We start from the raw sequence: 12,281 nt of genomic DNA on the forward strand, positions 1-12,281 counted from the left end.
ATCAAGTAAACAGTTTTATATGTTTTGAGTCAGATAAAACAAATAGATAATTAAATGAATTTGCTGAGTGCTGTTAAGACAGTAACGCAGCAAACCTTCACCCGCTCATCAGAAGCTGTCGCTGGGCTGATAGGGCAGGGCCTTATAAAGTGGTGACCCCGACGTGATCTCGCAACTCAGACGTCTTTTCAGGAAAACATATCGGGATTTTTCAACCAACAAGAGGTTTGATCTTTTCTTCCTTCAGCCTTTGTGGTAAATCATTTTTTTCCTTTTTAGAAGTATTGAAGGAAACACACACACACACACACACACTCACACACACCCCATATAAACACATATTTAGAATAAGTCGGTAATACTCAGTTAGACCAGAGACCTCAAAAATCCAGTAAAGCTTGAGAATGAGACACAAACACATGTCCCGCGTAGCGCGTGCGCGCACAGCGTTCGAAGCCCAATTCATGCGTCCCGCAAATTGAGACCGTGTCACGCATAATCAATGCTTGCTCAAAAAAAAAAAAAAAATTGTCACTCTATATCCTCCAGACCCAGGCAGCCAAACGTTGTGCCTGTGTAACGTTCATTCACGTTAATGAACTTGTTCATATTTTGGGTGAACTGAACGTATTGTTTAACTGCCTGTCCTGATGAACGTGTGAACTCGTTCATTCTGGTGTCTATGAACGCACGCTCTCTCAGTTTAACTTCGTTCAATGGGGTGCCAGATTTCTATAGAGCCTTCCAGGCGAAAACCCGGCTAAAACTCACCGTAAACAGGGCTCAATATGTAGCGAAAAAAACACCCAATCTGGCAACACAAGCCACCAGTGTCGCACCGCGGCCGCCGTCGACAAAGGCATCATATGATAATTTAAACGGATTTTATAACGAGGTCGGTGAAGATGGGAAAAATCGTTACATTTCTGTGCAAACTTTGAACTGAACTTTGAACTAGTTCATGTAGAAAGTGAACTTTCCCAATGGTTGCCACTCCCACGTGACCTGCTGACTAGGTTGATGTCAACTTTTTCATTGTTGTCATGACAGCGCACCTTCTCGTTCCGTGAACCTCTGGAGTTGTGAGTTTAGACTTTTTTTAGACTTTTTTTTTAAACTGTTCCTGTAGTGTTGAGCAACTATAATTCCTGTCAATCCTATAATTTTATATTCTTATTGATTTAAAGTGAATTAAATGTAATAAAAAAATAAATAAAATTAAATAGCTAAAGTAAATCGTCAGTGGAAGTGCATCTGCCAATTCATTGAATGTTCAAAATATTCATCTTTATTTAGAAAAAAATACACATTGGTTGGCATATTCATGAGCATATATCAGCAATTACAAATGTTTAGGGAATAGCGCATTATTAATGTATGTGCTAAGGTATGTGCTTTTTTTAACAATTATTCATGTGCAAACAGTAAAGCAATAGCAACAATTCTAGATATGGGTAAACCACTATCAGTGAGTCTGCCCGTGGGGTGGGGGTACCGCCGCGCCAAGCAGTGTCCCACATTGTCCCTCAGAAACATACACCTTGTCCCCCCTTGGGCTTATTAGCAGGTGGTCACCCTAGTCAGGGACACGATAGCGGCAGCCTAGATGAGGAGAGGGAGGAAAGAAGTTGTGGAGCCATAAGAATAATCTGTTGGTCTGTTTGTTTCCCAAACACTGACAATCAGCATGATAAACAGATGATAAACACTGAAACTTCAGCATGAGAAGAAATCATTTAGAGAAAGAATGGATCATGACAGATGCTGGAGAAACTCTGTGATGAATAAAGAAGAGCAATAAATGAAACACATATTTTTAATGTTTAGTATTTTCATTGTTCTTTTGTGCTTTATCCAAGGCTATATCTTAACGTTTCAATGCAAGTTCATTTTACATTAAGAAATCCTGAAGAAGTTGTTCAACTTGTTTCAACACACCTTGAGCTCCTCCCTCTTACAACACTGACCAGGAAGAGATGGACTTGTTATTTCTCTTTTCTGCCATACTGACTTTGTCTCGACAAAAGCAATAAAGAATCAGCGATCAGTGGAGTACGAAGAGAAAAACTTTACAGAAGAATTTGAGAAGTTTCTTCCTGAACAAATTTGATTCTGATCTTTGTGATTCTCATGGTGATTCATTTTTAAAACCGTCGTTCAGAAAGTGAAAGTAAAGTTTAGATTGCTGGAGCTCAAACAGTGGAAATGGATTCACTAAATGTTTCTGCAGAAGAACTTTCTTGTCCTGTGTGCTGTGAAATCTTCAAGACTCCTGTTATTTTATCCTGTAGTCACAGTTTCTGTAAAGAGTGTCTTCAACAGTTCTGGAGAACCAAGACATCTCAGGATTGTCCTGTCTGCAGGAGAACCTCAACATCTGATCCTCCAGTGAATCTTGCATTAAGAAACTTGTGTGAGTCGTTCCTGAAGGAGAGAAATGAGAGGCGTTCATCAGGGTCTGAGGAGATCTGCAGTTTACACAGTGAGAAACTCAAGCTCTTCTGTCTGGAGGATAAACAGCCTGTGTGTATCGTGTGTGTTACTTCACAACAACATGACAATCATAAATTCAGACCCATCAGTGAAGTGGTTTCATCATATAAGGTAAGACAAATGTTTCTTGATTCACATGTAAAGAAACACGATGAGTCCGTGATAAACACAGATCGTTCCGGTTATTAACGTAACCTCGGTCCTGATGAGCAAAGATCTGTGTGTGCATAGTTGAGCAATCATTGAGGTAATTCAGGAGGCGAACTCCCATCTGTCTCAGGGGGAAGAGGGCCATATCCACACATTTCGTAATAGTCCGCAGAGTAAGAGACAGTCCGAATGGTAGGATTGTATTATTTGGTAACCCACCCCTTCCAACATGAATCTCAAGAACTGTGATGAGGAGCGATCTGGATATGAAAGTATGTGTCCTCCAGATCCACTGATGTAAACCAATCAGATCTGTGAGAGGATTTGTTTCAAAGTTAGTGTATTATCAGAGCGCTGTTCAGCATCTCTAATGGAGGATGAGTCTGAGGACATGCTTCTTTGGATCGAGGAAGAAGCGGCTGTAAAAGCCTGAGTCTCTGTGGGCCGCGGGACCTTCCTCCAGCGCTCTTCACTAGCAGAGCTTGTACTTCAGCTCGGAGGACGCGAGCGCCGATGTCCGGGACTGAAGTGTTGGTCACCCCTGAGGCAGACCCGAGGGAGAGACGGGAGTCAAGGAGGGCTGTCTTGTCGGAGTCCTTAATCTCCTTCAGGTTCGGCCAAAGGTGGCGCTCGAGGAACACCACACAAATAACGAGAGTTTTCCCTCTACCTACCATTCCAGTACCTCTACCTAACTCAACCCTAGTCTTCATGCCATTACCAGTCATTCAGCCAATTCAGCCAAAGGTGGTCCACCAAACTGGCCATGCCACGACCAATCGCTTGGGCCGTAGACTTAGTGGCACGCAGGGCGAGGTCGGTCGCGGTGTACAGCTCTCTGAAGGCCGCGGGTCAAGACCAGTTTCATCCACAGTGCAGAGAAGCTTGACCTGGTAGACTTGAAGAACCGCCATTGTATGAGATGCAGATCCAGCTTCACCATTCGCTGCACTCTCTCTCTGAACTCTCTGTCCGGGAGGCCGATCTAGTTCTGCATGGTTTAGGGCCGTTGGTGGGCAGAGATGAGTGACGATGGTCTCTCCTGTCGGACTTAAATATGCAGTTTTAACGGGTGAAAATCCATTTGTCTGTACAGGTGCACAAACGTGAACCAATCAGGCTTTAGTATTCAGTGTTGATTTGATTGGACAGGGCCGCAGTGATCAGGACCGGATGTGTTTAGACCAGCTGAACTACATTAGTAACTACGGGGAAAGTACATTATTTTCACGCCGGCCCTAGTTGGTATTGGATAACTTTTTTTCAATAAATAACATTATCATTTACAAACTGCACTTTGTGTTTACTCAGGTTGTAATTTCTGAATCAATTTAGTATGAGATGTTCACAAAAACAAATACTTTTTTTACTGCATTATATGATCATATCACTGTATTGTCTTCTCTTCACTGTAATCTGGTGTTTTATGTATATTTGTTCAATTCTAGGAGGAGTTCAATACAGCACTGAAGTCCTTGCAGGAGAAACTTAAACACAATACAACAATGAAAGCAGAGTTTGAGAAAACAGTTCAACACATCAAGGTGAGGAAACAGAAACGAGACTCATTTTCATTCCAGCTGTTGGACACTATATACAGTTATGATTTGATATAATGGATTCCAGTTTATTATTTCTGTAAATGACGAGCAGCAATCTGCTTCTGGATCAGTTTTATGTCGGGTATGGGAGTTTATCCTGGATATTAATGATGTAAAGTGTGGATTGAGATGATTGAAGTGAATGTGATGTGATTTCAGGCTCAAGCTGAGCACACAGAGCGTCAGATTAAACAGCAGTTTGAGAAGCTTCATCAGTTTCTCAGAGATGAAGAAGAAGCTACAGTCACTGCACTGAGGGAGGAAGAGGAGCAGAAGAAGCAGATGATGAAGGAGAAGCTGGAGGAGATGAACACACACATCTCAGCTCTTTCACACACACTCAAAGACATGGAGGAGATGATGAAAGCCAGTGACGTCTGCTTTCTGAAGGTCTGATTTCAGATCATTGGTTGATCATTGGTTGATTGATTGAGTTCTTGATGATAATGGTGTGTTTGTTCTGCAGGAGTTTCCAGTCTCAATGGAAAGGTGAGTGATCTGCTCCTGTCTCTGGTCTCTCTGGTTCTGATCCAAAGCCACTGCAGTTCTGACTCCTGAATGTTCTTCCAGAGTCCAGAGCTCACGGCCGGATCCACAGATGGCTTCTGGAGCTTTGATTCATGTGCCACGATACTTGGGCAACCTGCCGTTCAGAGTCTGGAAGAAGATGCAGGACATCGTCCAAAACAGTGAGTCTGAACATCTGAGCCGGACATGATGGATTAAAGAGATGGATGGATGGATTTGATGGATAACAGTTTGGTGTTTGTTAGATGGTTAGAATTGGTAACGTGATGCTAGCAATATTTACAATTTACTGACACCAGTGTTTATGAACAAGATAGTCAAACGGCTTTGTCATGTTTTCATTATGACAGTTTACTCCGTAAATGTTTTGACATGACATAAGCAAATGATAGTGTTATAAAACAGCAGAGAGTTGTATGAAAGCAATTGATGCATGTCCAAAAGCATTTGCAGTTTGTTGGAAGAAGTGAGAAACTGACACTGATAACATGTTGTTAACATTGTGCTAACTTGCTTAAAGGTGCCCTCTGTAAAAATTGAGGTTAAAATATCCCAAAAATGAGCTACACGCATCAAAAGAATGAGAAGAAATAAGGTTGATGATGTCATTAAAAAATGACAAGTTATTGTGCTGCCGAGATATTAACCTGCATTAGCATGCTAAATTACTAGCCCCGGCCCGGCAGGTGTCGTAATACCAGTTTCGGCCATGGGAGACAGTATGCGGGCAGGCACACTACCACCAGCCAAACTGCAGTACACGAGTAACACGCACGGCTTGTGTGTACTTGAACCTGATGTCAGTCGTGTGGAAATACAGCCCACTACTACATTTCAGTTCAGGGAAGAGGTAAAAAAATTATTGTTTGATGTTATGCATGAGGAATACATTTTGGTAAGTTGTAGCATACTGTATCTTTCAACAGTGTTCGTGTTCTTCTACCATTAGCTAGTAGAGATGATCGGTTCACGTGCGATAGGGATCTGTGGTGTAATGTACAAGCGCCAATACTGTATTTATTGTTTGAATTGCGTAATAAAATGAACAGAATCTGAGAGCTGAGATCGGTCTCCGTGTCCTTTTCTGTGTGAAAAGTGTCAGTTGTGTCTCACGGTGAATTTGTGAGAGTTGGCAGCTCTGAAAGACGCTAGCTTGGTCCACATCAGGGAATGCTGTCTGTCAAATTAATTCAAACTAGTGATAAACATTTCATATGAACAAAACGAATACCATAAAACTAGAAATAATAGCCTGAGCTTTAATTTTCACATATCGTCGAAATGCACCGGCTTGTCTATGAGACGGCCTTTATAATTTAGTATTGAGATGTTGTTTATTTAGTCTCTAATCTCTAAAAATCTCCAAATGCTCCACATGAATCTGCAGTCTTCCAATCTTTTACTATCGGGTCAATTGATTTGATTAATTAATATGCGTCAGCTCAGGAGAGAGAGCAAACACAACACTCGCCCGTGTTGTTTGAAGACATGAGAGTGTGTGCGGCCGCGGAGGTATTTCTGGAGGTATACTGCCCCCATCTGGTATGGAATATTGTGTACGATTTGATTTTTATGCCAGAGGGCACCTTTAATATGCTTCTGCATTTTAGTTAGCAATTTTGACGTTTTAACACTTACCTAATCGCTATTAGCATGTAGCTGTTCACTGCTAGTATGAGTAGCAAGTCCTGCTTTCTAACATTAGTCAAAGGAGTCGACCGCCATGAGTCTACGATATTCTGGTGCAGAGATATGGGTCTTGCTGAACAGTTGCTAGGGTAATCTGTTTAGTTGCTAGGGAGTGGCTTGGCAGCTGCAAGTGATGTTGCTTCAAAGGCTGCTTGCCAGTCATAGACTGTAAAAAAATATGGACGTAGTGTCCGTGACGTCACCCATAGGTTTCTGAAGAGCGATTTTGAGGCCTAAAGTGGGCGGGGCCGACCGTCGCCATCTTGGCAGTGCGTCACCTCTCGTCACTACCGGATAAATTAAAATGGGCAAAGAGGCGGGACGCGGGTGGAGCTGAGGTGCTAATGCTATGCTACTGCCGCTGAATTGACAGCTGATAGAAAAAGTAAAGCCAATGGTTAAAGTTCATGTTTTGCCCTTCGAAATATTATAGTTAAGACGTAACTAAAACTGAGACTACTTAACTTTTTTTATCAACTTTATTAATCTCACAAGGGGCAATTAGTTAAGAGCATATATACAAGTACATTAACACAGATCACACACATTTCTCACAACATACAAGCAGTCAACTATGTGCATGTGATGCATTATTATTCTGCTAGTTAAAATGTATAAGCTTGTGCATGCGACAGTGATTCAAGGCAAGCACATGTCAGTCGGCATCTCACGTCAAGTTCGTAAAGAGCTTTAATTCAGTTCATTTTACAATCTGATTTTGGCCGCCTCTCAGTTTCTCAGATGGGTCAAACCAAATATTACCTCAGAACTTCAAGTAAATGAACTAGAAATCCGCGCTCATTCAAGGGTGTGCATCTATTGCATGGACGGAGAGAACGCGCTGAAATCATCAGACATCCATTAGTGCATGCGAGGGAAACAGCTGGAAACACGGCGCTGGTTGTTCTCTCCATACTCAACACGACGGAATCCAACGGCGTGCACGGGCGAAGGTATAATACATGTATTAAAATGTATGAAATAATCCCGGTAAAGCACAAACACAGCTGAGGGTGACGCTAACAGACAGCAGACAAACGACAGTGAGTGAACGCGGCAGCAAGAATCCACCTGTCACTCAAGTGGCCACGCCCTTAATTATGCAGAACTTTAAGGCTTAAATATAATTTAAACAGATGAGTTGTAAAAAAATTCACCCCCCTCACAGTTGTCATGAAGGGAAAAATTAGGTCTATAGACCAAAGCCACTTTTTGCTCCAGGCTGTAAACATGTTTTTTTCTGCTGTAAAGTTGGGCATTTTAACATAAGGGGAAATATAGGTTTGACTCGCTTCTGCAGCCTGCCTCAAGCGGCCACTCGATAAATTGCAGTTAATTCACTTCCGTGTTGGCTTCAAGAGAGAGACGGGGAGGTTGCCGCTTGTTGCCAGTCTGAATGATATAAACCAACTGCCATCTCATATTTAATGTGTGTAGTTGATGCCGTTAAACGCTGATGATAAAACGAGTGTGACACTAATAACAGCACTGACAGTGATCAGAGGAAAATGAGTTTGATCAACAGGACGAGTGTCATAATTCATAATAATCTGTGTTGGGTTCACTGTTGATCATTATATGAAGATCAGAATAAAAGCATGTGTTGATTGTGTCTCATCAGCTCCTGTGATTCTGGATCCAAACACTGCAGATCCACGTCTCGTCCTGTCTGATGATCTGACCAGTGTGAGAGACACCGGGAACTATCAAACTCTTCCTGATAATCCAGAGAGATTTGACTTTTATGAGTGTGTTCTGGGTTCAGAGGGATTTAACTCAGGAACACACTGCTGGGATGTGGACGTTACAAAGGGTGAACGCTGGACTCTTGGAGTAACTACAGCATCAGACCAGAGGAAGGGATTCGGTTTCTTCGACACTGATGTCTGGAGTGTGGAGTATCATCCGTACAGTATCTTCGGGTGGTTTCTGTTTCTTCCTTCTGGTTTTCGTGTTAATCAGAAGCTTGATCGTGTGAGAGTGAATCTGGACTATAATGGAGGAACGGTGTCGTTCTCTGATCCTGTAACTAACACACATATACACACACTCACAGCCACCTTCACTGACACACTCTTTCCATTCTTCTATTGTTCTGGCTCTCTGAGGATCTTAGCGGTCAATAGTCAGTAAACGTCTCTCCTGTAGATCTGGATCTTCCTGCTTTCATCGTGTTTCCAATATTTACTCCATCTCACATGAGTAAGAGTGCTGTTGATCTGAGTGTCAGTACGGTGGCTGTGATTGGGCCGTGATGATCACATGACTGATATCCAGCACTACAGCAACACTCAGATCAATAAACATCAAGTTTTCATTTATATTCCACTTCACACAATTAGACCCATTAGAGACCGTTTTAGCATTCATGTTTTCAGGAGAACTGACATTTACCACATTATTTCACTCAATCTGTGTTTATATATTCCAAAATGTTTTGCATCGTAATTATATATGATTATATATTATATTTTTTTCTTGTATTACATCAAATCACTGAAGCAGTAAATTCTGCACATTTTCAGTGTTTGTTCAACATGAGACTAAATGAATAATTATTTGAGTTATAGAGGTGTAATGATCATTTGTTCTTATGTAAAAGGTTCTTGCTGATGATCCCTTTAACTGTGTTTTAAATAAATAAATAACGTGTGAAACGATTTAGTTTACCGCTAAACGTGAATGAATGCATTAACTATCACACATGTATAAGATGTTTAAGGCTGCTGTTATTCATGAATCAGTGTGACTCATGTTGTAGTTAAGGTTTGCTCTTCATTGGTTCATGATAAACTCATATATTCACTAATCATAAGTTAACGTTGAAGTAACTATTAATTCAGGTATTAGTACATGATTATTCATGCCCTGTTATTGTAAAGTGTTCCCGAAAACACTTGAGTCGCTGATGTAAAATCATCCGTCAGTCTCTTTACTGACATCTAGAGGTCAAACTGAGCAACTGACTCAAAACCTCAATGACTTCAATACAACATGACAGTCTACAATAAGAAGAAACAGTCCTGCTAAAAAAGCATTTGGTCCCCATCCTAATGTTTCACAGCTGGAGGATTGATTTCATTATTTGAAGGTGTCATTAGCCAAGTGTCCATCCACTTATTGAGCTGTTTTTATGACAAAGTGAACCTGCGTTAAAAAAAAGGTATTTTACCAATAAAATGATGTGTAATTATGTCATCGCTAAGAAAATCTGATCTCAAGCCGCTTCAATACATAATTACACATATATCGCAAATTATACTGTATATGAAGTTTTATGTAACAAGGTTTGGGGGGGAGCATGTTCAGGTAATCATCCAATCAGCACAAGAAAAGCCAGTATAAATAAAGCCTTCCCTTACCTCCTGTCTCATGACTAATTTCTCAGCATTCGACTCCGCCTCCGTGCCGTCATGTCCGAGTTAGTGCTCTTCCCCTCTGACGATGAATCTTTCATCACAGAATCATCTCCACTCCAGCGACTCTTCCTTCTCCAGAAGCCAACGACAACATTGAGCCTCCATCCTTATCCAGGGGACGTCAGCTCTCTAGATCATCTCCGCACACTCCAAGACGCCGAAAACTCCCCTCACCACCGCCAGCGAGGAATTCATCATCGTCTTCTGTGCCTTCCTATCTTCCAGCTACCCCAAACATCCCTCCCATAGGGAAGTGGACAAGCCCTAATTAATTCTGATACAAATTTCTCCCGCAGGATGAAAAAAGCAGAATTATATAATTTATATGTTACCTTACAATCTGCTCAACCTTCTGTTTCAGCTCCAATTCCTCCGGCTAGAACGAGCAGGGCTCGCCGGACCCCGATCGCTCGTTCTGCAGTACCTCCTTCCGCATTTGCCGCTCCCCGCGACACGGCATCACAGACCTTCCGCTAGCCTGGGCCGCGCCCCGGATCCTGTCACGGAAAGGCGCCAACCTCCTCCAGGCCAACTCCCCTCCTCAGCCCCTCCCACTGTGGTACCTCACACTCTAGATCCCGGCAGTTCCACTTTCTTACAGGATCCCCAAACGTTTTTCTTTCCTTCTACTTCTCTCAGTTTTCCTCCTTCTCAAGCGCCAGGTGCTCACCCTAATGTGAGGATGCCTCTGTTAGCCGGTCAATCACCGGCGCATTTCCTTCCCTTTCCACACTATGCTCTCCCCATTCCTCCTCCATCTAACCCGGGGGCCGATCTCAGCGTGAGGATGCCTCCGCAAACGGCCACAGCCCCGACTTTCCATCCCTTTAACCCTCTTCAAGTGCGTTCTCCTTTTTCTCTCTTCTCAGCCACTCCTCAACCAGCCCCTCCGAATGCAGCGGTAATGGAACCTCCTCCAGTGACGAACAACATCCGAGCTCAAATCCTCGCAGGCGCAGACGTTGATTTGGGTTCTCTCCTGTTCTTGTTTCCACCGGCCGAATCCAATCGCCAAGTAGATTGCGGCAACATTTCAGTCTCTCTAAAATATAACTCACAGGTTACATCTCGTACATTGTCACTAGCCGAATTCTGTCTTGCCTTCAGCCGCTATACAGAAATCATATGCTCGTCTTTTCCACATAGACGGCACGAGCTGAATGACTATTTGTCTATCATAGCGGAGCTTGCGTTGTCTTACGGGGGTAGTAATTTTTATACGTATCACAAGCTGTTTTCCGCAAAATGTGCAGTCCGCGTTTCCCAATGGAATCAATGTCCCTATTGGGGAGCGTTGGACACCGATCTTCATAACCGAGTCTTCCTCGGCTGCAGAAATATCTCCTGCGCAATTTGCAGATCCACAATCCATGCCACCACGGCATGCCCCCCAAATCAATCCATCGATCCCTCCCAGGCAAAAACGATATAATGTTCGTTTTCACACACAAACCGCTTGTTTCGTGTCTTAGGACATCAATGTGTACTTACATTTACGAGTCATTAAATCATGTTTAATTTGGACTTCTCTGTGCTGCTCTTTGGTGGACCCCCTTAGCCTCCAGTGTATGACTTATAGACAACAACACTTTGCCTGAAAAATGTCAAAATTGAAAATACTGTGGATATAAAGACACCTACATCTTGGATGCCCTTGAGGTAAGCTAAATAGTATCAAAAATTAATTTCAAAGTGAACTATCCCTTTAAGGGAATCCAAAGATCCCGCCCCACGCACCCAGATACCAGACAACCAATCAATCGATATACTCACTAGATGCACGTCATCACTCCGTCTTGGATACTACTCCATCAGCACCGCCTATACTTTAGAAGCCATGTTCATCCTAGCATTCTTCAGTTTCCTCCGCTGTTCCGATCAAGTTTAATCATAATTATCTCCTGCCATGCTTCACTTCAGCTACATCCGCTCACACTATACCTTCCGACTACATCTGGGCTCGCCACTCGCTTAAGATTCATAGTACGTTTTTCAATCACACGCAGACTCCCCCGTTCGCACGCAGAGATGACTCAGCCGTTCGAAGACTGGGCTCCGTCCCCCTTCCAAAACGCTGGTTGAACCCTCCCGTTCGAATTGCAGTGAGAGTCTGCCCGTCTTAGGCGTCGCCGGACGTCCGCGCTCGTGTTGCCAGGAGGCTCCCCATTCGTCGGGACTTGAGGGGTCTTTCCCGTGCCCCAGGCCCCCTTCGAAGCGCCGGTCGAGCCCTCCCGACCGAGTGAGAGCCCTCCCGGGTGAACGGTTAAACTCGACCACAAATTTACGCTCGCTAATTCTTACGTCAGCGAGCTGTCAGTTCAACTGCAGAATGGGCTTATCCGTCCGATGCCGTGAGCATCCAAGTTCCCGTCGGTCGTTGCGAGAGCCTTCCCAGTCGAAC

At 43.2% G+C, this 12,281-nt stretch overlaps 1 protein-coding gene across 1 annotated transcript; it reads left to right on the forward strand.

The window, feature by feature from the left end:
* Positions 1-1,948: 1,948 nt before the first annotated feature.
* On the forward strand, positions 1,949-9,703 carry LOC120481109 (E3 ubiquitin-protein ligase TRIM35). Its single transcript, XM_089119232.1, has 6 exons — positions 1,949-2,604; positions 4,092-4,187; positions 4,404-4,634; positions 4,711-4,733; positions 4,815-4,933; positions 8,083-9,703. Exons 1-6 carry the CDS (start codon positions 2,206-2,208, stop codon positions 8,592-8,594), a joined length of 1,380 nt encoding a protein of 459 aa, XP_088975358.1. The 5' UTR covers positions 1,949-2,205; the 3' UTR covers positions 8,595-9,703.
* The last annotated feature ends 2,578 nt before the right edge of the window (positions 9,704-12,281 follow it).

This window comes from Pimephales promelas, chromosome 14, assembly GCF_988280905.1.
Source record: "Pimephales promelas chromosome 14, fPimPro1.hap1.1, whole genome shotgun sequence".
Lineage (NCBI taxonomy): Eukaryota > Metazoa > Chordata > Actinopteri > Cypriniformes > Leuciscidae > Pimephales > Pimephales promelas.

What these genes read in the sequence shown, in the direction of transcription:
- LOC120481109 (XM_089119232.1), top strand. Translation starts at nt 2,206, where the DNA reads ATGGATTCACTAAATGTTTCTGCAGAAGAACTTTCTTGTCCTGTGTGC. An exon ending in AAACAGTTCAACACATCAAG is followed by an intron (nt 4,188 to 4,403) that starts GTGAGGAAACAG and finishes ATGTGATTTCAG; the next exon opens with GCTCAAGCTGAGCACACAGA. An exon ending in GCAGGACATCGTCCAAAACA is followed by an intron (nt 4,934 to 8,082) that starts GTGAGTCTGAAC and finishes GTGTCTCATCAG; the next exon opens with CTCCTGTGATTCTGGATCCA.